The sequence below is a fragment of the Sciurus carolinensis genome, chromosome 8, assembly GCF_902686445.1.
Source record: "Sciurus carolinensis chromosome 8, mSciCar1.2, whole genome shotgun sequence".
Classification (NCBI taxonomy): Eukaryota; Metazoa; Chordata; class Mammalia; order Rodentia; family Sciuridae; genus Sciurus; species Sciurus carolinensis.
The window spans coordinates 17,709,330-17,736,675 of record NC_062220.1 but is presented as its reverse complement, the minus strand read 5'-3'; the positions used below and the strand labels follow the sequence as shown (position 1 = coordinate 17,736,675).

General features: G+C 40.1%; 1 protein-coding gene across 2 annotated transcripts in view; it reads right to left on the bottom strand.

Annotated features, from left to right (window-relative positions):
- Nucleotides 1-27,346, bottom strand: part of Dgki (diacylglycerol kinase iota) — a 428,083-nt gene that overhangs the window by 24,431 nt on the left and 376,306 nt on the right. For both annotated transcript variants that reach the window (XM_047561379.1, XM_047561380.1), the window contains 2 exons: nt 26,539-26,564; nt 2,895-2,932 (listed from right to left, as the gene is read on the bottom strand). In XM_047561379.1, coding sequence (XP_047417335.1) covers nt 2,895-2,932; nt 26,539-26,564 — 64 coding nt within the window. The remainder of the gene's footprint in view (nt 1-2,894; nt 2,933-26,538; nt 26,565-27,346) is intronic.

The window sequence follows — 27,346 nt, the reverse complement described above, 5'->3', positions numbered from 1 at the left end:
GAAGACAGCAAAGACTTCCCTTCCCTAGGTTGGCTCAGTACTTTTTCAAGTGAGAGAATAATTATTGCAAAAAGAAAACGTGGCTGATAGCTAAGCTCCTTTCCTGTGTCCTTAGGCTTTTCTTTAATCATGAACGTAACTACCAAGTAGAAGAGCTGCTTCTCATTTTCCTGAACACACGCATTCCCGTGCACACATGCATACGGCCACTGTGCATGGCTGCCTTGCTCATCCAGACCTGCAGCCTGGCCTGAGGCCTTCTGATGATCATCTAGCATGTACCCTGAAAGGTTAGATGATTTGTGGGATGAAAACTGAAACGATGGAGAAAAGAATGTAGTTCCCATGGGAGGAAAGATTGCTGGGGGAACATCTGGCAGACGAAGAGTAAGGTGGCTAAATGAGGAGGCAGACTAGGTTCATGAGCTGTTGAACATTACAGAAAGTGCGAACGGGTCCCTGTTCTCCAAACTGCGGCATATTGGAACAGGAAGAGCTTTCGTGAAGCTTCTAGAGGGCAGTCTGAGGATGAATAACTGAGCCAGTCATCAGCGAAGGGAACACAGAAACAAAGTTGAACATGACTCAGTCATTGGTCTGTAGGCCTCCCAATTCACCAGGAAGACAGAGGTGTAAACAATGAGAGTGGTGGAGAGAGACGCTATGGGGTTAGCAGAGGGACACTAGATGACCACAAAGCGGAATGCAAAAGAAGCTGTGCAATCCTGCCTAGAAAACAGATCAACCAGGATGGCTGAATGAAGGGCTGGCTCATGGGGATCTCCAGCCCTAAACTGTGGGGCAAGAGATGGGAAGAAGCAGCCAACACCCTTCTCTCACCATCTAGGAGCATCCTGCTCTGTTCAACTCCAATGGCAACCTTTCTTTGTGGGTAGATTCAGAGGATGGATGGGAGCACAGACACAGCCAGACCCAGCCACCCAGCTGCCTTGACCCTGCCTTTCTAAACTTTTAGACACTGGGACTACGAAGTTAGCCCACAGACGCCTCATGCAGCCCAGCAATACAGGAGCTATGTGTGACAGCACTCCCTCCAGTGGTTCCTGGGACCTTCTCTTCTCAGTCTTTCTCTCTTCCTCCCTCTCTCATACACACACACACACACAACCAGTTTAATATTTAATTTGTATTGTACTTTCTACGCAGGAGAGAGAAACAGAAGATTGAGAAGATAAGAAAGGAAATGTACAAAAGAAAAAGACTGAAAAAAAAATTCAGTCCCTAAATTTCATCCCTCAGTAAATAAGTTGTTAGTAAGTCACGTTTTAGCCATTTAGGACATCATTATACTGTAGAACGTAGGAAGACCATCAGTGGGATGTAGTGATTTCCTATATTTCAAATTATACTCTGCTAATTACTACAAATGTGTGGTGATATTCAAGGACCTGGAATGCAGCTGCCTAACTAAAAGCACACAGAAAATAAAGTGGAAAGGTTTCAGATGTGTGGTGCTTTGCAAATGTTCTGGCTGAGAGGTTCTCCAGGGGCAAGGATCTGCCTTGCTCTCTTCTTTACTTCCCACCAGGTCTACCAGAAGTCCTTACAGGAGTATAGGACGGTGTGGTTCATTGCTGGCAAAAGCAACGAACTCATAGGTACGCTGCTTAGGGGCACATTAATCCCCTGGGTACTAATTCTAGTGTCACTATGATCTGGGCACTAGCACAGGTACCATTTTCAGAATTATGTGACCACAGGTGGCAGTTGACCAATATGTTTACAACCTTCTTCTATTATCCTGCGAGTAACCTGTTGAAAACATAGCACAGGTATTCCTTGATTTGTCCAATATATGTACTTAAAAAAAAAAAAGGTATTTCTCAGTTTTCTTCTAAGGCACTTGGGTAGTCAATCTACCCTGGAACTTTCCTACTCTGCTGATGGGTAAGGCACAGACTCCACCCTGAGGCAGCTGACCATAGAGCAGGTCAGCACCTCTGGAGTTATACAGGGACATATGGGCAGTCATGAGTCCTCATGCCTGGAAATGATATGAGACCAAACAGACTTTTGAGAACACTCATGGGTGATATTATATAATGCACATTTTTATCCCTACCACGTTTAGCTGTTAGAAGATGATTAGCACAAGAATACGCGTAAAAATAGCTAACATTTTAGATTCCTTTCTCTGTAATACAGATGATTGTGACAATATTACATCCATGATTACATTCAATCCTCATGGCAAACCAAAGAAAGGGGCAATATTATTATTTTGTTTTATGGATGAAGAAACTGCGACACAGAGAGAATTCAAGAATGACACAAAATCTCAAATGTAATGAACAGTAGAGCCAAGGTCTGAACTCAGGCAGGCAGTCTGACTTCAGAATTTATAGTCACTTCCAAGGCAGCAGTGACCATTTCCTTTCCTTGGAACTAAATTTACCAGAGGGTACACAGGTAAAATGTTCAAAATGGACCAGTCAATCTTGGAGTTTTTTAGCATAGAACTGTAACAATGGAAGATGTGAGCACTATCCCAGAGGATGCATTTCTGGTTATTGTCCAGGTTATTCTTTCAAATGTATTCATTCAATACCTGTCTGAAAAGAAATTCTTTAATTTCTCAAATGTCAGCTTCTAAAGAGCAGGAACTCTGGGCACTGTGGCCCGGGATCCTGGGCGTGTGCTTCACTGTAATGAATCCAGGCACTCAGCGCCTCTGCCAGTAGGAATACAGAGAGACTATGAGAACTCCCCTCTCTCCCTGCTCTGTTCTCAACCACATCCCTCCTTCTTCAGTGCAGTGCAGTGCAGACAGAGGTGGGGATAATCCATATGCAAGATCTTGAAAATCTGGTGAACAATAATGTTGACTGGAAATTCCTAACAAATCACCAAATTTGGGAAGAGAGATTGCTTACCTTCATAAGATCACCAGCTACTACTGCCTGCAAAATTGCTGCAAAAGACAAAAGAGAGATATCCATTAGTAGAAGACCTTCTCTTTAAAATCTTACAAAAGGTCAGGTGCATATTTTGAAGAGGCGGTCTACGGTGGTCTGTTTGGGGAGAACCTGGAGAAAGAAGCATGCCAAAGGTTGAGTCTTAGTCAAACAGAGAAAGGTCCTCCTCAGCCATTCCCTGCCCAGGCACCCATCTCATCCACTATTCTGGAGCTTGGGGGAGAAACTGTCTTGCCCCAGTGCAGCAAAGATAGCATGAAATTTAGAGTTGCACAGCTTGGATTCAAATCTTAGGTCTGACACCAAGGAGCGGTGGAACAGTGAGTGAATTATTTTAACCCCTTGAGCCTCAGTTTCCACAAATGTAAAGAAGAAAGTCTTAACCTTATGGGAGGTTAAAAGGATTCATGAAGTCCTGTGGGTGTCCCTAATAAGCCATAGGTGCTGAGAAAGTGTCTAATCATGGCTAGTCCCTTCTTCCATTTCCTTCTCCTTAGCTCTCTTTGTGTTGAAGAAATCACCAGTCATTTTGATTGAATATTTTGTAATGATGAAAACTCACTGCTATGGATATTAAGAGACTAGAGACAACAGAGGAAACCATTCTATTTTAATCATACCTAATGATTTATGCACATCATGTGGGGTATGGAAAGGAAATAAGAAAACATGATTGACAAAAGGGAAAACTCTGTGTCTGAAGACAATTATGGTTCTTATAGGGAGCCATTTACACCATAATGGAAAGAATCCTCTTAAAAAAATATTATGTCAATTCTGAAACTACTCAAACATAGATTTTCAGGTTTTAAAGTTACAAAATTTTAGAAGAAAAATAATGTAAATTTATTTTGCAAAGTGACATTTTATTCTTCTTGCTTGAGTAATTTCTCAGGTAGAGTTAACCCAAAGTGAAGTACTATGCAACAAAGAACATGGAGCCCTGGTGTCCCTGAGCAAAGCCCTCAAGGCTTTTCTAAGGCTCCTTGTGGAGTCCTGGGTGAGCAAATGCAAAGGGCCATGTGGAACTCTCTCAGTGGCACAGGACTGAGCATCTACCTTTAGCTGAAGTCTTCAAAAGCTATGGTGATGAGGAGGCAAGTTGAAAATAGATGGTAGGAAGATGCAGGGAGGAAAATGGAGGACAATGGAAAATGGGAAAGGGAGGGAGGAAAGATTCCTCTCCATCTGAAACCATCCGAGGGTGTCTTTCCATCTTCTTATGAATCCAGTATATGGTAGATGTGTACCAGTTAGTTATTGAGTTGACTGAAAAGAAAGAAAGGAAAGGAAAGGAGTGGGAAGGGAGACAGGTGAAAGTGACACACAGGGAACAAGATCATTGTCAAAAGAACCTCAGGAAACATCCTGCTTCACTCTTTGTTTTAGAAGTAGGGACCTTGGCATCTGAAATTAAGTGACTCTCTAGGGGCACACAGCAAGTAGAGGCCCGGACAGCATTATCAGGCAGGTCCCTGTCCAGTCCAGGCCGCTGTCCAGTGCCCCCATGAGCTCCCTGTGCACAAAGCTCTACTAGTCTCTGTAGAAGGTAGGTGGATGGTGGTAGAAAATGGGGGCGTCAGGTGTGTAGCATTGTGGGAAAAAGTACTGGACTGGGTCTGATTCTAACTCTGCAATTTATTGGGCCCATAAATTTAGGAAGGTATTCAGTCTTGGAGTTTTCTCATTAACAGGTATACTGCTCACCTTCACACCAAGGATCAAAGTTCAAAAAGAGTTTCATGGACTGGTTGTATAAACAGAAGACGTAATTCTCAGGACTTCTTTCGCTGCACGTAAGTACATGAAAAAGACGTGAACGTTTGAGAAGGAGTCTTCCAGTGAGGGTAAACTTGACAAGGGAAGTTGGACAGACAGCTCTGTTAACATAGCACCCAACAGACTGAGAAGCACAGATAAAGAGCCAATGGATGGCACTTAGCTTCACGATGTAAACCCTACATCAGAGCACGGGAAGAAGAGTTAGCAGTCGCAGAACTGAAGGAACAAATCAGTTGGACTTTTATGCTACAGGATGTTCCCTTGGTTGCAGTAGAATATTCAGAGTATGAAGGAAATAAAGTCAGAAAATGACTCAGAGGAGTAGTTAATGTATAGCCCTGTAACTCACAAAGCAGATCATATTCAAACCTTTTCTCTTAAAAAAAAAAGAGCAGAAATGAAAAGTTGTACCCCATTTGTGTATGAGGAATCAAAATGCAATCTATAAAAATAAAAAAATTTGATAAAGAAGAATAAAATTGGAGAAATGATAAAAAACAAAAAGAGAGAGAAAATAAAGAAGAAAAGAAAAAATGAATTAATTAAAACACTTGCATAATAAAATGTGCAGCATGTAAACAATAAATCAAGATCATGAAGGAATTCCTCAGGTGAAAGCTTTATGGATCTCAATCAATCAATCAATATGAGAGGCTGGGTTAAAACTTATTAGCAAGTGGTGTAATTAAAAAAAAAAAAAAACTTCTTGGAGTAAGTTAGTGTAGGCCAACTCATTTGTGATAAATTCAATTAATTAGCAAAGAAGGTTTGGAACCCTTGAAGAATGAAGGAAGGATGTGAACAAAGACATGGTAGTTAAAAGCTGTGGTGTCTGAAGGAAATTGCAAAGAGCTCTACATTGTCACATCAGAAATGTCTCAGGCCAGTGCAGTGGCGCACACCTATAATCCCAGTGACTTGGGAGGCTGAGGCAGGAGGATCTGGAGTTCAAAGCCAGTCTCAGCAAAAGCAAGGCCCTAAGCAACTCAGTGAGACTCTTTCTCTAAATAAAATCAAAATAGGGCTGGGGATGTGACTCAGGGGTCAAGTGCCCCTGAGTTCAATCCCTGATATCCCCTTCCTGCCCCACACTCCCCAAAAAAGAAGTGGTCTCAGCTCACGTGCTACAGAGTCTCACAGAGGCCACTCCATATGCCAGGATGAGGCACTTGGATTCTACCCTGTAGGTTTTGAGAAGCTATGGAAGAGTTAAATGTAAAGCAGGGGAGCATATAAATGTCCTTACATAGGTCAGTCTGATTCTGCTCCTCCCCTTTTGAAAACAGTTATGGCCTGCTCTTAAACTCGTTCCCTCAGATTGCCCACAGTAGAGCCTCTTTCCACTTCTACCCCAGGACATTCACAAGCATTGTTATTTATGTTTGTTAGTGTCCAACAGCCTCCCAGTTTGATGTCCCCATGAATACCTAGAGAATCATATAACAGAATCATAGTCACAAATAATCTCCATTGTACTGGATATGGAAAGCATGAATATTTATTTTTAAGTCAAGCAATATACCCAAGGGTAGCTATTATGCAAACATTATTAGGAACAAGGCTCACTTCTCTCTCCTGATTAATGTCCTTCCCTATGAACACTGTTGTTTAAGATCTCTGCATAAAGAGAACCTGAATCCATTAGTATTCAACTCCAGATAATAACCTTCTGAAAGATCAAGCTTGAAAACAAATAATGAGTTGTTATGATTACAGTATTATTCTTTATTTCTTGAGCTCTAAGCTTTCCTTTTTGTCTTTTCCAAAACTCCTTCCACTAAAGAAACAAGGCTTCAAACTTCTAGAAATAAGGGAAGTTAAATTGTTAACAGGACGAAAAGGTTATTGAATAGATGAATAATAAGTTTCCTGGAAAATGAAATCACATAATTTCTTCCTTTGTAGGAAGACAGGAGTGTAAGGGGGTGGAGAATGAGAGGACATTTGTCATTTTTTAGGGGTTGGAAGTTTCATCATGGGTCCACATGCAGTGGTATATTTTTTCCTTCCGTGCTATGACTTCGAATAAATTGCTGCCCACTGCACATCCCAAGACAGAACGCTGGGGACGCCAGGGGCAACTGCCTGTCTTCCCTCTCACAGACTCTCTTTGTTGAAGCCTGGATTCCTAAGAGTCTGGATGTGCTCAGACCTGGTGTGTGGAAGGAAAAGTTGACTTCTGTCACACGGAATCAAGAAAGGCAGAAGAGAACCTCCGTGATTCCAATGCTTATATCCCTCTAAAATTATGTTGGAACTTCATCCCCATTGCTGAGGAGGTGGGGACATTTGGGGAAGTGATTCAGTTATGAGGGCTCCACCCTCATGAAAGAGATCGATGACCTCGTGATAGAGACTTCAGAGAGCTGCCTGGCCCTTCCATCTTTTCCACCTTGTGAGGATACAGCTTTTTCCCTCTTGGCTACCATGAGAAGGCAGTGAGAAGGTGCCATCTTGGAATCAGAGAAAGCCTTTATGAGATACTGAATCTACTGGCACTGTGATATTGGACTTCACAGCTTCTAGAACCCTGAAAATAAATGTCTACTAGGTATACATCAGTTCATCTATGGTATGTTGTTAGTACAGCAGCAGGAACCGATCTAGAGCCATTCTCCTTTCTCTCAGACCAGCCCTGTTCAAGGTGGTGGGGATGCAGCTGGGCACAGAACAAACTCCACAAAGTACAAAATAAGACCTGACTTTATAATTAGGAAGAGATATTTTTGTCATTGACTAAGCATTCAGATGGCTTGGGTTTAAGTCCTTAGCTAACTAGGACCATGGGCAAGACAGCTTACTAAGCTTCAGTTCTCTCTTGGAAGATTAAAAGAGTTCTTCTGTGGTCTCTGTTTTACAAACATACTCAAGATACAGAGAACCTGACCACAGGGTCATCTCTGCGGAACGTTGTGTGAAAGCCCTGATGCTTTCACCTGGCTCTGTAGAGAAACAATTATTTTAGACTAAGGACAATTCTATCACTAGAATTTGGCATATGACTATTTCTGAAGGCATAGTTTAAGGTTACGATCTCTGATATGCAGATTAAAGTTGTTAGGAATAAAAAGTCTATAGAATGTGTCAAAGTCACATTTACAGTATGTTTGACTTGCAATAAGTCAACTAAAATAACTACATTACATATATAAAGGACAACCAAACCCTGTGCACGTATGCCTACTTTTAAAACTTTAATCTTTCATACCCAGCTATTTTTCAACTTGTAAAGTAGCTCTCTTACTGAATTGATTATTTGTCACCTGATTTTGGTAGCAGTCCTTCACTTTTTTTAAAAACTATTGCAGAAAAAAAAATTAAAAGTCAAAACAAAGCCTAGTGAAGAAATAATGGCTTGTGGAAAAATGGGGGAAAAATAGCTGATTCACTGAGAATCTAAGTATATTTGGGTTTGGCAAGTTCTGCAGAGTTTTTACTCAAATTTTTCATGTGCAAAGCAAGAATTATAACCTTAAACTATCCACTTACAAGTACTTATGCTCTTTGTTCTAGACTTGCTATTGGCCTCAGTCTAACCCTCTTCTGACTTAGATGTGAATAGAGGGACTTGGGATAGGAAGTGACATTCCTGGGATCACACAGATAGTTAGCGAAGGAGCACAGACACAAAAGACTTTTGTTTCATTTACTGACCAACCTCCCTTCTCCCCAGGTCCAGTTCCTTCAATATAATATGTTGTTTCTCCTTTGTTTTTTTTGGAGCCAGATGGCAAAAATGTAAAACACCTCACGAGTGTTTCAAAATTGTATGACATACACACAAAGTGAAGTAACTTAATTGAGGGTTTTAAGCACCAATGTTTCTTGTTACAACGAATGTGAGTAAACAGCCTGGCCACTGCGAATGCTGTCCTCACGGTTCCCATGGCCTGCTCATAATCCCTGTCCTCAGACTTTCCCTCTCCATCACTGTTACTTCCTGCTTGGCACCAGGCAGCTCATACATTCGGCCCTCCAAGAGCCCACTTCTCTCAGATCCCTGTGTCCACACGGCCTCTCCTGTCTTCTCCTCACCAGGGGCACACCGACCAGTCTCTCTACTGTGTGAGCAGCCAGCCATGGTTCATGTGCAACTACCTGTGAAGGCTTCGCTTACAAAGAAGCAGAATGTAGTGTCATCGTTAAACACAGCAAAGGTCATCCGACACTCACTCAATGGCACAGATAGCCACTGTGAATTTTGCTAATTAGGCACAAATGGGAAGCAGCTCAACCAAATGACAGTAATTAATATTATTTTACATACACAAACTGAATGAGTCCAAGATGAGGTGAGAAAAAGGAGAAATTAGAGATTTCTAAAGAACTCTGCATTTTAATCTAGGCCTAGAGGAGGTTTTGACAATAGGGATAAGATACGTGATAAGTTATTTCTTATCCTGAAAGCTAAAATGCTGAGGGATGTTTCAAAGAATCTACTCAAACAGATTTATGATTATTCTTATAATGATATGCAAATCTGTATCAATCAACTCTTACTGCATAGCAAGCCATCTCAAACCATAGTGGCTTGCAACACAACAATGACCATTTTGCTGAAAAGTCTGCGTTTTGGGCAGGGTTCTGAAGAGAGAGATTGTCTCTCTTCCACTGTTAACTGTGTGACCCTCTTGAATCCCGACCACACCCTTGGCTGTATGTGGGCACTGGCTGCAGCTGGGGTCCTCCATTCTTCCCAGGTGGGCTTCCCAGGGGCTTTAGAGATCACTGGACGAAGTCACATTGCAAGTTGAGAGTTTAGAAAGGAAGATAATGCCCTGCTTGTAGAAAAGAAACTGTCACATCATAAACTTGAATTGTGTTGGGTTTTGAGAAGTAGAGTTGGGGACCACTTTCACTTCGTGTTAGGGAATGTTTCTGACCCTGACTGACAGCCTTCTCCGACTGCATTCTGCGTGTGGTATGTATGATACATTCAGTGCCTGCCATCTGCTTTATGTCATGAGTACCTCAGCAGAAAAATAAAAAAGACTGTGAACTACTTCTTTGAAAGAACGATTGCTTAGAACTGCAGGAAGAAAGGCAAGTATGTGATGTGACAGTTCGTACTTCCCCAAAACAGTCACGCCTTGTCTCCTGTCCTATACACTGATTTTGCAAAGGTATTTTGACACTCTTCCCACTGAGATGTGTAGTCTGTGTCTTTCCTCCTTCAATATAGGCAAGCTTGCAACTTCAGCAGGAAGGGCCTTTTGTGATTTCCAAGGCAAGGCGAGGAGCCTCCACTGGGTTCTCTTGGGCTGGTTGCTTCTGGAAGCCAGCTGCCATTTCCCCAGGAAGACCCAGCAACCCCTGGGAAGCCCACCTGGGAAGAATGGAGGACCCCAGCTGCAGCCAGTGCCCACATACAGCCAAGGGTGTGGTCGGGATTCAAGAGGGTCACACAGTTAACAGTGGAAGAGAGACAATCTCTCTCTTCAGAACCCTGCCCAAAACGCAGACTTTTCAGCAAAATGGTCATTGTTGTGTTGCAAGCCACTATGGTTTGAGATGGCTTGCTATGCAGTAAGAGTTGATTGATACAGATTTGCATATCATTATAAGAATAATCATAAATCTGTTTGAGTAGATTCTTTGAAACATCCCTCAGCATTTTAGCTTTCAGGATAAGAAATAACTTATCACGTATCTTATCCCTATTGTCAAAACCTCCTCTAGGCCTAGATTAAAATGCAGAGTTCTTTAGAAATCTCTAATTTCTCCTTTTTCTCACCTCATCTTGGACTCGTTCAGTTTGTGTATGTAAAATAATATTAATTACTGTCATTTGGTTGAGCTGCTTCCCATTTGTGCCTAATTAGCATAGTTCACAGTGGCTATCTGTGCCATTGAGTGAGTGTTGGATGACCTTTGCTGTGTTTAACGATGACACTACATTCTGTTTCTTCGTGAGCGAAGCCTTCACAGGTAGTTGCACATGAACCATGGCTGGCTGCTCACACAGTAGAGAGACTGGTCGGTGTGCCCCTGGTGAGGAGAAGACAGGAGAGGCCGTGTGGACACAGGGATCCGAGAGAAGTGGGCTCTTGGGGGCCGAATGTATGAGCTGCCTGGAGCCAAGCAGGAAGTAACAGTGATGGAGAGGGAAAGTCTGAGGACTGGGGTCATGAGCAGGCCATGGGAACTGTGAGGACAGCATTCGCAGTGGCCGGGCTGTTTATTCACTTTCGTTGTTACAAGAAACATTGGTGCTTAAAACCCTCGATTGAGTTTTGCTCAATATGTATGTCATGCAGTCACAAAACTCTTTGGGGAAGATTATTTGTTTACCTGCTGGTGGAATTAGGAATTCAGTCTCAGGTGGGCTCTGTCCCTCATGTCTCCTTAATAATCAGATGTGAGAGAAGAGACTTCCCTGATTTCCCCACATGTTTCTCTTTCAACCAAACTGCAGCTCCTTGGACTTCAGGTTTACACTCCTCCCGTTCCACCTCTAAGCCTCTTCCTCCATTGAAGAAACACGGAGTGAAGGTGAAGAGCTCACATCTCACCCTGCTTATCATCTCACTGTTACTGGGATTAATCCATCTGTGGCACCGAGAGGCCATTAAATACTACATTCAAACAGCACCTGGGCCAAATCCATTTTAGTCTGTGTCACCATAGATGGAAGACATAAATAGATTTTGTTTCTAATGACAGAGTTAATCCTCAAATTCAATTAGTGCCTGCTAATTGCATGCACGAATGTATATGGGTTGTTTCCATCTGCTGTAGAATCTTTTGGAAGCTCCTATTAGCATGGAAGATGTTTTCTGTTTGTAGAAAAACCAACAACCCTCATCTAGTGTTCCCTCCTGGCAGAAAACCTCTACCTTTCTGCCAGAGGGCCAAGATGTGCTCCCTTCAGAAACAGTTGGCTCCACATCTTTTATTCACCCCTGGAATTGGCTATAAACAGTGCAGGGACCAGATGTCTGTAGGAAGCATTCCATTTGTTTATTTGTTGTTGCAAAATTGTTACTTAGTTGTTTCACATGTCTAAGTCCCATTTCTGCAATTAAGCCACAAGTATGGGTACCAAGTTTTTCTTTTTTAAATTTCTTTCTGTTTGTTTTATCCATTCTACAGCTTTCTCTGAAAACTCTATGGTACAGGAAATTAATAACATACTGAATAAGTACATGGATGATTCTCATGCCCTGGTGATTCAGCTGGTTATCATTTCAATAGGCCTTGAATTTGGGATTGAGTAAGAGAGTCTAAGAACTAGAAGGAAACCTACTTTACTGGCCCTACTATACCTGAAAATCAAGTTTTAGTTACAAGTATTTTCACATCTCTGGACACTAATTATGTCTATTACATATGGCAAAGTGTCCTTGCAAAACTAGAAGTGTTTATATTATGAGTCAAATGAGAGCCCTATGTTAAGTAATGATGTATGTTACTTCCTGGAATCCTGTTAGTATGGCTTAGATGAGGGTTAAAGCAAAGTTCATGGGTTAATTAATTTGCTTTGATCACTGGGTAGCAAAAGCACATTCTTAAATAAAGGGGTCAATGGCATGCACCTTCTCCACCATCACAGTGAGTTCCCTTCAGCCAGCTGAGTAAAATATGTATCAATAGTTACAAGGGGGACCAGCAGAGGTTCTTGAAAATATCTTCTTGCCAACCTCTGCAACTCAATATTAATGTTTTCTCTAGTGAAAAATTAATATTATCAACTTTGATCTAGTGGGTCAAATTTTTTATGTAGTACCACCATCTGAAGTAAGGTTCAACTGTTCCCTTAACACTAGAAAAACAAATTCGTTTCTAGCATCAATATTACAGAATCCCATTAACTACTTTTGTTCAGTAAATATTAATCTTACACAAACAGGGAGGACTTTTCATATTTGTCAAGGGTTTTAATCTGATTATACCTTACTAAATCCATGAACCCAAAGCAATTACAGTGCACAATAACACTCTTCTCCCTCCTTAACATTTGAAAGAAGTAATATACATTAAAATGCTCTGCATATTGCTAACTGATTTAGAAGTGTACAAGATTTAAAAAAGGAATTCTAGTATTCTCTGAAGGTCCTTCACCCCCAGAATGCTGAGATAATTCAATTTAGATTGATTAACTTTGTTTATTTTTGCTGTCCTGGCATTTGAGTGATAAAGTTCTAATCCTGAGAGGAACTAGTAAATAAGGTCCTCCTTAGCCTCCCCACTGAGGCAAGGTGACATACAGAAGAGGAGGCCCTGTAGTCCTGTAGCTGGTACCCACTCCCTCTGAGGAACTGAGAGATGGCTGCCTGCAACAGTGGCCGCCATTCCTCCTATGACTGGTCTCCTTGAATTCATCTTATGTGCTTTAGCAGTGTCCTTCAGGACTCTAAAAGGAACTCGGGTTAAAAAGGGGGCACAAATTTCATTCAGCCATAGCTGTAAGTAGATCTGATGTGGCCTGAGGGGATGATGGATGTTACTGGCTTGAACCAAACTTCAAGACTGCACAAGAAATGATGTTTAAGGTCAGGATCTAAGTACAGAGGAGGGTGTTGTAGAGCTCAGGAGGATTATAGGTTTATGGGTCATCCGGTCATTGGGCTGTACCTTAAGCACCTTATCGGTGCCTAGCAGAAACTGGCCACTCTGTAAGATGAAGGCCTTCTTAACCAAGAAGAATAGAGTTAATGAGAACACTTCACTGAACAAAAGTAAAGCCGAGGAGGAGTTAAGATAGCAAAGGTCACTTTCAGGGATTCATGACAGCAAAACACACACATAGCAAGAATGTGCAGTTTTTGAAAAGATAGAATTTCTAGAGCATACTCTTTACTTATTAGTGTAAAGGGAGACAAGATCATTTCTTTGTAACTAAGTTAAAATAAAGCACTAATTGTGAGCCTTCTCCACTTAGGTATTTGACACACGTTAACTGCAAGAACAGAAAAATAATTTTATTTCAAAATGGGAAAAGTCTTAGCTTTCATTACATCAGGCTAAGTTGACTAAGCGATATCATGTCTTAGACACAAGAATGATAATGTAAATCATTGGCTCTAAACATGCTCTAAAGGTAAAATGCCAAGTAGAATAGGCTCTAGTGTATCAGCAACTCTCAATGATACTTATGAAAGACCAGATAATTCTGTCTGATGGCTGCAAAGAGAAATAAAGGCCAAGCCCTCATTCTTCATAGAAGTTCATATTCCCCTAAGAAAAAAAGAGTAGCTAGAATGTTAACACCTCACACAGCCAAATGTAGCCCCTGACTGCTAAAGAAATAAGGAGTAATGTGGAGAATGATTTCCTGGGGAAGCTGTAAGAAGTTGTCCAAAAAGGGAAGATTTGTGTTGGCAGAAAAGCTGGGAGTAGGGTTTTCTGAAGGGATGAGCAACCAGCAGGGAGGCTGGAGGGGAGAAGTGACGGCAGCTTCAGTTGACAGAGTGGGATGCCCTCAACAGAAAGAGGGACGAACGAGTCAGGAACATAGAGACCCAGGGACTGGGTAGAGCACCTTCCAGACCTACAGAGGTGTAGATCAGAGACCCCTCCGGCACTCCATAATGTCAAGGAAAAGCATTCAGAGACTTCATTTTCAGAATATATCCTTGGCCAAGATTAACACCCTCTTCCTCAAAGACACAGGGATTTAAACAATGAGCAGAGAGATTGTTGCAAATTCAGATGATTGAGGGACAGTGTCACTGGGTAGGCCGTGTTTTCCAAGAATGAGAAGAAGAAGCCCACAGGATTAGTTAAGGAGAGTATGATGACTGGTCATGGTCAGAGAAAGAAAGCAAACAACTCATAGGGACAGAAATGGTTTGAGTAACTTTTGTGCAGTTCTATAAAATACTACCTTTTTTTTTTTGCAATGGTTGAAATAATTCCCTTCCACCTACTAGGGTGACAGGGAAAAGAAATGTCACCAGGTGAGGAAAACTGAGTGGATTGTGGCAGATTACAAATTTCCTTTTCAGTAAGTGATGGGGCTTTGCTTTGTCAGGAGCATAGCTGGAAGTCACCTAAGAGCAATGGATTCTGTTAACTTGTTAATGAACACGACCAGTGTGGAGGCCACCTGTGGCATGTATATACTAACCAAGTTGATCGTCTTTCTTTTCAGAAAGAGGTGTGGATGTAGAAGTTTCTCCCAAAACCTCATGTTGTCTACTGCAGAAAGGTTCAGAGGTGGGGCTTTTAGGAAATGACTGAAGTGTGGGGACTATGACCTCATCAGTGAATTAATCCCTTTGATGAACTAAAAACTTGAATGAACTACTGGGTGGAAACTACAGGCAGATGGGGCATGACTAGAGGAAGTAGGTGACTGGGATGTGGCCTTGGGGGTTCTATCTGTCCCTGAACTCTCCCTGTCTCTCTTTCTCTTTGCTTGCCAGCTGCCATGAACTCAGCAGCCTTCGTCTGCCATGCTGTTCTGCCATGCTGCTCTGCCATCATGCTGTTCTGTTTTACCTTATGCCCAGAACAATGGAGTCAGCCGACCATGGACTGAGATCTTTAAAACTGTGAGCCCAAGATGAACTTTAAGTCCTCTAGGTTGTTCTTGCCAGATATTTTGGTCACAGTGATGAAAAGTTAGAACATGGCCCATGGTGAGTGGAAGCAATGGCAGTACCATTTGTCATCACAAGAAGAACCCATATTCAGAAATCCATATATATGCCCCTTAGACAACAACACAGAGGTGTCCCCAAAACACTTCCTCAAAATTTCAGGGGACAGTTTTGGTTTGTTTTTTCTTCATGTGTTTCATTGGTATGTACGCATCACTAATTCAGAGGCTTAAGCGTCCACAGAGCTGAAGAGGCCTTTGCGGGCTGATTGCTCAATGGGGAAACCAAGGATGGAGGCAAAGGCTTTGCCTGGGATTATCCAGGCTGTGGAAAGCAGAGTTACAGGAGGGGTGACTCCCTCTCCACACCCCAGCTCTTACCATGGTCAGTACTGCCAACCACAAACAAGTGACCAGAAGAAAATGTATAATCCTGATAAACCTAGAAAACAATAGGCTTTACTAGTCTAAAGAGTGACTGCAAATAAAACATCTGAGTTTTGTTTAAAGAAAAATATATTCCCATATGGCTATTTGACACTGATGGTTTCTCTGGCTCTTTCTCATACTTTCTGTCCTCTTCTTTTTTTGGAGGGGCAGGGATACTGGGGAATGAACTCAGGGGCACTTGACCACTCAGCCACATCCCAGCCCTATTTTGTATTTGAATGAAAAAGTGAGTTGCTTAACAACTCGCTTTTGCTGACGATGGCTTTGAACTCAGGATCCTCCTGCCTCACCCTCCAGAGCTGCTGGGATTACAGGCATGAGCCATCACACCTGGTTTCTGTCCCTTTCTTTTGGTGATGTCTACAGGAACTCCATGTGTTCCCCATAGAGCTGGGGGCTTTATTTTCTTTTCTAATGTAATCCTTACAATAAACCTGCTACATATGTATTACCATTATCAACTCCAGTGCCAGGCAGAAGAAATTAAGGATTAGTGACTATAAGCAATGTGTTGAGGGCCTCACAGTTAATAAGAAGGAAAGCCAGGATGGAGATACAGAATGGAAAAGATCTACCTGAGAGCGTGTATCTATAGCAGAGTTCTAAACTGCCTACCTTATCTGGCTGTAGGAAATGTCAAACAGCACATACCATGTACCATGTGTCACTAGGTGGTGACACCAGGTCATCCTATCCTGACTCTTCCCTGTTCAGCCCAGAGGAATGCAGTTTTAGTTGTGTCCACAATCCATAATCTTCTAGCTCTGACAAGGAAGGTGTAGAACATCAAGTTGCCCTTCTGGGGAAAGGAAAGGCCATGACAATGACCTGCTTCTGACTATTAGGTGCAGTTAAGCTGGTTGAGAAAGGGATACTGCATGATGCTCAGGGCACATCCTAAAATTTAGGGCACCCAAATGGACCCAGAAAATCCTCACTAACATAGAAGCTGGAAAAATGAAGAAGCATTTAGTTGATATCATTATTCTGTAAGAGGGCTGAACTGATGAATGCCTTCACAGCACCATCGGGACAACCCGGGCCTAAGTAGCTTTAACAGGCAGCCGGGGTAAACAAGACACAACCAGAAAAATGCTACCGCAGTGCTGGGGCATAGAGGTGAACGCAGCACATCTATGACTGACCTGGGAGAGACCAACTCTAAAAGCAACAACACATTCTTCTCTCTGCAACCGGTAATCATGGTAAGGCCCTAATTCAGGGAAACCAGCCATCAGCCAGTTCCTTGCAGGAGGAAGCTACCAAAGTAAAAGAAAATAAACTTTTAGGAAGATCACCCTGAGGAGGAAGTTTTGGTAGAATAATAGGATTTTTAGTAAAGTGAATAATAGACAAATGGAGTATAAATTGTTCTCATATGAGAATCACAGTAGAATAACATCAGTGTGTCAATCCAGCCCCTTGATTACATTGGTTGTTGAATTAACTCAGATTCTATGATACACAGTAGCAACCCTAAATAAATGTAGTAACTTTTAAAAAGTAACCACAATTCAATTCTTCCTTCCTGTTATTATAAATGAGTAGGCAGAGACCAAGAGTCAGGGATTCCTCATTTTCTTTCCAGAGGCTATATTGATTTATCTGTGGGAATGAGATCTCTGAGAGCTTTGTTTGTTGCTCGACACATCATCTTTGATGCCCTTTCATCCTTCCACTTAGCTGCAAACCAGAAGGTCACCCTTCCTCCTCCAAAACTGTTTTCCTTTCTTTCCTCTGTTATTGTTTTCTAATTTTTAATGTTTTCACTTAAATATTGCGAGTCCAACAGCAATCCATAGCAATGTTGCAGGTAAATCTTAGTCAAGCGTATTCCCCTCTCACAAGCATACTTAGAATGAGTCTTTGAAAGATGATTAGATAATTATCACCACAAAGCATTCCAAAACACCAAAAGGATAAAAAGGATTGTATGGCTACACGTAATGGTTAAGATTTAGCACAGTGGAATGAGAGAGGATACAGGGCATGACCAGGTTTGAGGAAGCGTGGGGGGTTTGCTTTGGTTTTTGTTTGCTTGTTTTTTTTTTTTTTTTTTTTTAATCAGCAATGGATAATCTGTTGTCTTAGAATTTGTGAAAGAAGACTAACCAAGGAAAAGCATGCAGTCATTTTTATTCCTTTCCTTTCACCCAGTGAGACGACCATCAAAGGCTATGCTTTCATCACATTAATGGCAGAGTCTCTTGGGCGATGGACCAGGATTGACCTATCTTCTACAACAGGGAACAATATTAATGAGGCTGCAATGAGATTCAGAGATGTGTACTGAACATTTCTGTTGGCCAACACCACATACTGCAGCAAATTGAACAGTAAAGACTTGTATAGAAAGAACCAATTGTGTGCCAGCACACAGCATAGACTAAGGCAATGTCTCTATTCATCGGGTTTATAATCAAATAAGAAGGGCACAACCATCCAGGAGAGAAAAAAAATTGGAACACACTCAAAAAAACAGTAAGTGAATAAGGAGGGAGAAATTGTGGGCATTTCAGCTGTCAGGAAAATTTATCATTGTTTGTCCTTAGACTCCACGGAGGTGGTTCCAAGACACAGAAATTAATGAGCACTAAGGAGGGACCTGAATGAAGGACAATGAAGGTGGTCTACCAGAGGGATAGGAGGAGGTGACATAAACATTATGACTGTGTGAAAACAAGGGAGACGGAGTCTGGGAGGGGACAGCAAGCAGGGAAGCAGATCTAATTCACTAAAGCAATGTGAACTAAACCAGGGGGAGCATTAAAAAGTTCAGATCTAATTAGAAAACCAATAGGGAAGCCAATGGGGGGATTCCATAGTAAGAAACTGGATATGAGGCAAAGAAAGAATGTAATAGCAAGTTTGCATCAGATGACCCAAAGTCACCCCAAAGCAGTGTACTGTAATGTCCAATATTGAAAGCTCTTCCTAGCAAGGCAATTAGAGTCCTGTAGATGTTTCCCTCTATATTACTAGCCAAGTTCACTCATTCCATTTTAACTAATAAATAACTTATAGAAGAGGGAGAAATACCTAACTTTCTCAGTCCACTCTACTCTTCCAGTCACAGTAATGGTCTCCCTGGTGGTGATATCTCCTTAAGGAAATAGCTACCTTTCAATAACTCCACCTTTTAAAGAATGAGGACTATTGTCAGGAAATGGGAGTTTTGCTTCCTTGATTTTGAGGTATGGGGGTAGAAAAAGTGAATCAGAACTATATATTTGGATTTTTCTTCATTATCAAGAGTACAGTCCACTCAAACAGAAAAAAAAATCTTCATCTTTAATGATCAATTTCTACCCAACAAAACTTCACATATTATGAGGTCTCCATTTAACAAATAAAATCATTATTATATGAGCTCAAATGTGAGACAATGCTTTTGAGAAATATGCAGAGGAATGAATAAGATCTGAATCCATATTACCTGAGCTTTTGTTCTATTCCATACTAACTGTGCCTTTGATTTTGGAGAAGTCACTTAATAGTTTTGTGCCTTAGTTTCCTCATCTGTAAAATGGGAATAATGGTAGTACATAAAAGATATTCTAGAAATAGCTCAAAAGTACATAAAGTCCTCCAGAGATCAGAAAAAGAGAAAGCCTTTCCTAATTTATTTTATGAAGCTAAAAGCATCACACATGTAGTACATAATAAAAAGAAAAATTAAAACCTAGTTACTGTCATGAACATAAATGTAAATATCTAAACAAAACATTGGCAAACCAGATTGGGCACTGTATAAAGGATTCCAATATAATGACCAATTTGAGTTCATCTCATAAATATGATATTGGTTTCATTAGAGAATCAATTAATGAAATATACCACATTTACAGATAAAAGTTCAAAAACATGTTATCACCTCAAAAGATAAAGGAAAACATATTCAATAAAATTCAACATCTGTCAAATTTGACAAATTTGAATGAAAGAAAATACCCTTTGTTTTGGTTTAGATATGAGGTGTCCCCCAAAAGGTCATCTGTGAGAAAATGCAAGGATTTTCAGAGGTGAAATGATTAGGTAATGAAGTTTAACTAAGCAGTGGATTAATATATTGATATGAATTAACTGGGTGATAACTGTAGGCAGGTAAGGTGTGGCTAGAGAAGGTAGGTCACTGGGGATATGCCCTTGGGGTTTACATTTTGTCCCTGGTAATTGGAACTCTCTTTGCTTCCTCGTTGCTACTTTCCTCCACCACATTCTTGGACCATGATGTTTTGCCTCACCTCAGACCCAGAGAAATGAAGTCAGCTAAATATGGATTGAACCTCTGAAACCATCCACCAAACTAAACTTTTCCTCCTCTAAGTTGTTCTCGTCCAGTCTTCTGGATGAAAAGCTGACTAAAACACCCTTAAAATTAATATCTACAAAACAACTACCAGCATCTACATCATGACCACTCCACGGTGAACTTCCAACTTAATGGTGACTCATGGGTGGCATTCATTTGGGATCAGGAACAAGGAAATCATACTGATTACACTTCTATTCAGTACTGCATAAAGGTCTAACTAGGGCAGAAAAGACCAGAAAACGGCACACAAACCAAACCAAAATTCTCATTATTTGTGGATGAAATTGCCTATAGAGAATTCTCTTCCCACAAAAAAAACCCTTCAGATAACAATTATGAATTCAAAGATTAGAAGGGATTTTGATACAGAAGCAAGATGTTAAAAATCAAATGCGTTGCGGTATGCCAATAAAGATCACTTAGAAAATGTCATTTTAAAATACAGCATATAAAATGTCACTAAAAACACAATAAATCTAGGGGTATATTTGACAAAAGATGACCAAACTATTCATTAAGAAAATTATAAAATTTTATCAAAGGCCAATTAATATAGAGATACAGTTGGGAATGAAAATGCTCATTATCCTAAGAGTATCAATTTTCTTTTTACCGATTTATAGACCGGTGCCATTTCCATGAAAAAAAAATTTAACATAGAACTTGATAAGCTGATTCTAAATTTTATATGAAACAATAAAAAAAAAAAGCCCAAGTATAATCAAGACACTCCTGGAGAACAAATTTCATGGTCTGTTATCTGTCAGATATCATGATTTATATCAAAGTTAGAGAAATTAAAACAATGTGGGTTTGGTACAATAATAGACATAGAATCAATAAAACAGAAAGAAGGACATAAAAACCCACATATGCAGGAAAACAGAGCAGGCTTTGCATGTAAGCAAAGGAAATGAATGATAATGAGATAGATGTTTATGTATAGGAAAAAAATCAAAATAAAATTGGACTTATTTCTCATCAAACTGCAAAATGATTTCTAAGCTCTTTTTTGAACAAATCCTATTTGTTTGTTTATTTATTTATTCATTTATTTTTACAGACTGCATTTTGATTCATTGTGCACAAGTGGGGTACAACTTTTCATTTCTATTGTTGTGCATGATGTAGGTCCATTAACAAGAAAGGCAGCTATAATAATTTTAGAGGATAATAAAGGGTAATATCTTTATGAGTCTACTATGAAAAATTTCTTTAAAAACATACTAAAAGCAGAGGCCACAGAAAAAATTAATAATTTTATTACATACAAATAAAATATATCTGTTCATCAAATGAATAGAAAAGAACTTGACAAGCCACACTGGATAAAATTTATAACGCATCTAGTCTAGAATAAAAAATAATCTGGAATACATAAAAATGCTTATGAAGTATTAAGAAGACAATTCAGAGGGGGATAATGGGTAAAAGAAAGAAAGAAAGATTTCAGAGTAAAAATAAATGGCCTATGATATATCCAAAGATGTTTGTCCCAATGTGCAAATAGTGAATACAATTAAAATAGCAAGAGGATACCACTCACACTCCCAGGAGACTGGCAAATATTGTTGAATTGGTTAATATAGTGTAGACTAGGCTATGAATCAAGGGGAAGTCTTACCCACTGTATTTAGGAATACATACTAGAATGACCACTTTGGAAAACAGTTGGCCATTACCTTGTAAGTTAAATATGTGTAATCTGCCACCTAACTAAACCAACCCAGGTTTAAATGCTAGAGGAATTCTCACACAGGGACGGACACTTGGAGGAGTTAGAGAAGAATGTCCATAGTGGTATTATTTGCAATAGCAAAACATACAAACAAATAAAAACTCCTATGGTCTATATTGACATTCCTGGGTGGTAGATTACATGCATAAGCTGCTGTATATTCATACAGGAGAAGATTACTTCACATGCAAAATTAATGAAATGAATAAGATAGGTACCAGGGTCGAATCACCAAATGCTATTTTAAACGAAAGAAACAAAGCACCTCATTCAACTTGTAAAAGCTCAGAACAGGCAAAAGCATATACATACACACATGTGGGATAAATATATGTGTGTATACAATCATATGCAAATTCACACATGGGGTGTGTGTATATATATATATATATATATATATGCATATATGTGGTAAAATGATCAAGGGAAACGAGGCAGAAGAGTAATTAATTCTGAGGAGGAGAAGAGAGAACATGGTCAGAAAGGCAGATAGCATGACGATCCCAGGTGGTCAAAATGTTTTCCTTCTTGGTAAGTGAACAGGTCATCACAGGAGTTCCTTCTGATTATTATTTAAACTGAGTAGAGGAATTTTAAACATTCTTATGAATATTATCTATTTTAGTAAATATATGTATCAGAGAAAAATGAGTTCAAAAGGGATGTCCCTGGTGGTTCCAAGAGCTCTGGGCACCTTCCTGTGTTCCACTGACCGCAGGGGCTCATCCGTGCACACTGGACACAATTTTGTCCCTAGACACCCGATACTGCCCCACGCTGGTCTCCTGTGTTACTGCCAGGATGAAAAAACTCACGTAGAGTTTGACAGCCGCCATTGGCAGCGTGTCTAGGAGGCAGGACAGGAGAGTGATGCCTGCCTCAGATGTTCCAGGGGGAATCAAGCAGCTTTGTGGCACCTCCTTTCAAAGGAGTCGATTAATGCCTTAGAGTTGGTCAGGGACGAGACATGAGCAGGAAGATGACCTTCCCTCAGCAGGCTGGCACAGGAGGCGGCTGCCAGGACAGCATTGAGAGAGGCCTGTAAAACAAGCAGGCCAAGATGACAGAGCAGAGCACAGGAGCTCGGAGCCCGAAGAGCCGCCTGGGCACAGGAGGTGGCTCCAGAAGCAATTTAAATGATGAAGTGACAGGCACTAAGTGCAGAGGAAACTCTGAGGACCAGGCGATCAATCACGCTGAGCTTATCTCCTGACAAGGCGTGGGACTCCAGCTTCCAGATGTAACATTAAAATGTAATGTTCCCACTGGGACCTCGCGTGGCAGGTTTCCCTGACGCTCCGGTTTCACTCAGTTCACTAATTATGAGAAAATGTGACATCGGTATTTACTTTTGCTACAGGGATAAATCTTTTCCAGTCAGAGGGAGAAGTTGTTATTTTTTGTTCTATTTTGTTTTGTCATTAAAAAGAAATTACTTACACAGCAGTAAATAAACTCTTGTTAGAGGGAAGGAACATTTTTTTTTTCCTAGATGATTCTATCAAACCACTTTAATGCTGACAATCCCTTCTTTCATTTCCCAGGGACATGGTGGATAAAAGAGCCAGAGTTTGGGTGTTACAACTAGGTTTGAAAATTAACTCTACCACGTACCAGCAATGTGACCTTAAGCAAGTTATTTAAGCACTCTGAGCCTGTTTCCTCAGCTGTAAAAGCTGGGGATGATGCATATATTTTAGAGTGTTACTTGTCCAAGAGGAAATGAAATAATGGGGTTGAAGCATTTTAGCACATTGCTTCCAAATAAGTGTTCAATAAATTTTAGTTTTTCTTCTCGATGACCTTGATACTCTATTATGTAAATAGACATAGTTTATATGTCATTTATGGCTTATATTGCCAATGCTATATGACCATGCAACGAAATCATGAAATGAGTCTTTAGTGCTACAAGTCAAATTATGTATATAACATTTTACTTTCTCTCACTCTGAGATAAAAAAAGATTTCCACGAAGGGTTAAAATTAATGATAAGGTTTAAGGGAAAGTTCTTCCCCTAACTACTCTCCCCATCTTTTAACATTTCAAATGCCATATGCTATGATAAGCAAGCGTCTTCAGTAAATCCATGCTTCCTCTCTCACTGCCTGGATGCTAAAGAGTAGTAATGCCATGGTTGAGTTGCTTATAACAAATGATAAGGTAATTTCTCAGAAGATTTCCCACTTGAATTTACAACAATCTACATGATACAGAGTAGATGGGATTAGCCCAATTATACAGATAAGGAAAACAAACCCAAGAACAAGAGATGGTGAATGGCAAAGCCACTGTATTCCAGCTCGCTATAAAGAGTATCTGAAAAAAATAGCAAATGCCAGGGTTATTGGACTTTTCAAAATTAGATTTTCTGAAGAATAAATTCTGTTTCAGTGATAGTCAAAGGGATCAGTTTCAAAGGAGGCAGGATCATCGGAAGAAAGTGAACCAAATAGAAAATCAAGAGCACAGGGTTTTATATTCCAATTTCACAAACCATTTGCCCGCCTCAAATTTATCACCCATAAATTTGAGAAATTTGATTCACCTCCCTTACAAGTGTATTGCAAAGTCATTTTTGTGTACATGCTATGTAAGATTGATGGCATGACATTCAAGAGGTTTTATGCTAGTCATAGCAAACATAAAGTTCTAAAAATGTACACACATAAGGAAATGTATGTCAAGTATGGACAGAAAATCCCTGTAATAAAAAGATAAATACTAGGGATATAGCTCAGTGATAGAGGCGTGAGGCCGTGGGCTCAATCCCTAGCACCACACACACATTTTAACACACATTTTTAGAAGCTACAGAAGCAAACTATAGAGGCCTGGGCATCCACTACATTTTTTGAAGTCACAAAAATATTAAAGATTTCTAATTTGGATAAACATTTCTCAACTGAATTACATATAACTGTTGTTAAAATAATCAGTTCTGATGTGCTCTTAATACTGAGAGAGTCTTTCTGGTAGCTGTCACCTTTCAAGACCTCGAAGCGGGGCTGGGGAGACAGCTCAGCTCAGCTGGTAGAGTGTTTGCCTCGCAAGCACAAGGCCTTGAGTTCGATCCCCAGTACCAAAAAAAAAAAAAAACCTCGAAGGACTCTCACATATGTTCAGTGATATCTAATAACCTCAAAAGAAGTCCTAGTGGACATCAGAATTGCAATTGTACATTCCTCTCCCCCTTCCTTTTTCTCTTTTTCTTTTTAATGAGGTACAAGTTCTTACAGATAGGAAGGCAAAAGTAACTAAAGGCCATTAGGAGGAAACCTAGTCCAAAACAAAAACCAAATACAAGTTTCTAGTTTATCACATGGACATGGAAGCCCAAGGACCTATAAACAGGCAATCAAAAACCTAGCCATACTAGCAACAATCAACAAAATAGCAATAATAATGGGTTACTATTAGGTGGTTGATTACCTACTTCTGACTTAATGGGCCTGAAGATAATTTTCCCTATGACTCTTCATAGAACATGATACAACTTCATTTCAATATTGGGACAGATTTTATGATGTGGCAGCAGGAGGGGCTGCCTCAAGCTCCCTCTTCATTTCCTTAATTCATTCATTTAATACATTTCAAATGTTTTATATTCACTGGAAACCACATCAAAGAACTCACAGTCCAAGATGGGAACTGGCTAGATAAGGAATCAAATTTGTATGTTAAGCCTTAGCATGGAAAAAAAAAAAATAACGTGGCACAATGATGAGTAGATCCAAAAGCTCTGAGAGGAAGAAGTAATGTAGCAGAAACTGTCTGTATGGCAAAGGGAGGAGTAGTTTCCTGCAGGAAGAATAGCAGGGGATAAAAGCAGGAGCTACCAAGAATATGGTGAGTTTCAGAAATTAGGTGTGGTTCCATATGGCTGAAGTATAGACATGGATCGAAGAAGAGAAGAAATAATCTGAAGTAGAAAAAAATGAAGATTCCATCATTTAGGCTTACTAGTCCACATTGAAATACAGTATTGGAATGCTGATCACAGATGTGGTCTGCTGGAAAGTTTTCACCTCATAGGTTTTTACTATGAGTGATTGGTGCTGCACACAGTGAACTAGAGGAAGGAGATATCTAGGTATAGATATGAGTTATAAGGCAATCTCCAAAGTCCAGGAAAAGACACAGAATCCCTGAACTAAAAGCCTCACATGGATATTTGTAAGGATATAGCATAATTGATCACTATGTAGCTACTTAAGGAAGTTTTAGAGTGACTGAAAAAAATAACTCTAAAGGTTAGAGGAGACATAATTAGATATTTTATCCCTTGAGTGAATCATCTGTCTCCTAAAATGTAAACTCAACTCAACTGGGTAACAACTCACATTTACTAATTAGCTTCATTTCAGATGTATAACTCTGCAAATGGGTGGAGTGGAACAAGGTCCCAATGTCCCATCTGGAGGCTCTGGGGGGAATATCTACTATGAACTCCCATTGGAAAGATGGAAATCTGATTCTGAAATTTTGTGCCCAAAATCACAGAAAATTTCTGGTGGATGGGGACAAGTCAGGCAGACTACACTGTTTCATGATATTTGTCAACCAACATGGTTATAACAGATCCCAAAATAATACAAGATAGTAACTCCAGCTAGCATTAACTTTGGAAAGGTGTTTGACATTTCATAATAAAAAATACAAGGTCAACATTTAGAGACATATTCTTAAACAATTCTTCACTCTGACAGCAAAACCCCCAAACCAGGGCTCAACTTTTAATACTGAATTAATATAAGCAAGATGGATTCTTACCATGATCTTCAGAAGAGACTGGTGACCTAAAAAGAGAAAATGTGCACAATAAATATTTTGTATATAATAAAGATTGACAATCATCACAAATGACTTCTTAGAAATGATACTACCAAAATTCAGTTAATTAGAAACTCCATAGAATGGACAGTATAATTTAAGTACAGGTTGCATGATATATTGCAAATAAATAACCCCTAAATCTTACCTGGATCAGCTGGACAGTAGGGGTTACTAAAATGTCAGTGTATGCATTGTGTCACTAGGCTTTGGCAAACTTAAGTAAGTCTGACCTTATTACAGAAAAAAGCAAAATATAAATATAGTGTTGGGTGAAGTTCTGTGATAACACCTAGTACCCAGGACCAAGTGTCCAGGGAAAATGCCAGGAGTATAAGGGGCACTAGGTTATGAGTGAGTGTGTGTGTGTGTGTGTGTGTGTGTGTGTGTGTGTGTGTGTGTAGGTAGAAAGAGGTCTACTCAGTCAAAAATGAGACAGAAGTAAAATAAAAGACACGTACCCTTGCCATTATTATTTTTCCACTCTTTATGGAACTTTATGTTTGAGTAAGCTTGAGGTAGACCCACTGTGTGCTGGTTTTATTCCTCTATAACTATGAGAAATGGATAAGGCAAGAGGACAACCACTAGAGTCTCACCAACTTTCATAAACCAATGACTTTTATGTACCATCTGTGGGTTCATCTCAAATTATGGTAGTCAAATATCAAATGAAGTATCATGTCAACCATAAAAGCATTTCACTCCCTCCACTGACCCCTAATTGAGATACTATGAGCAACACAGT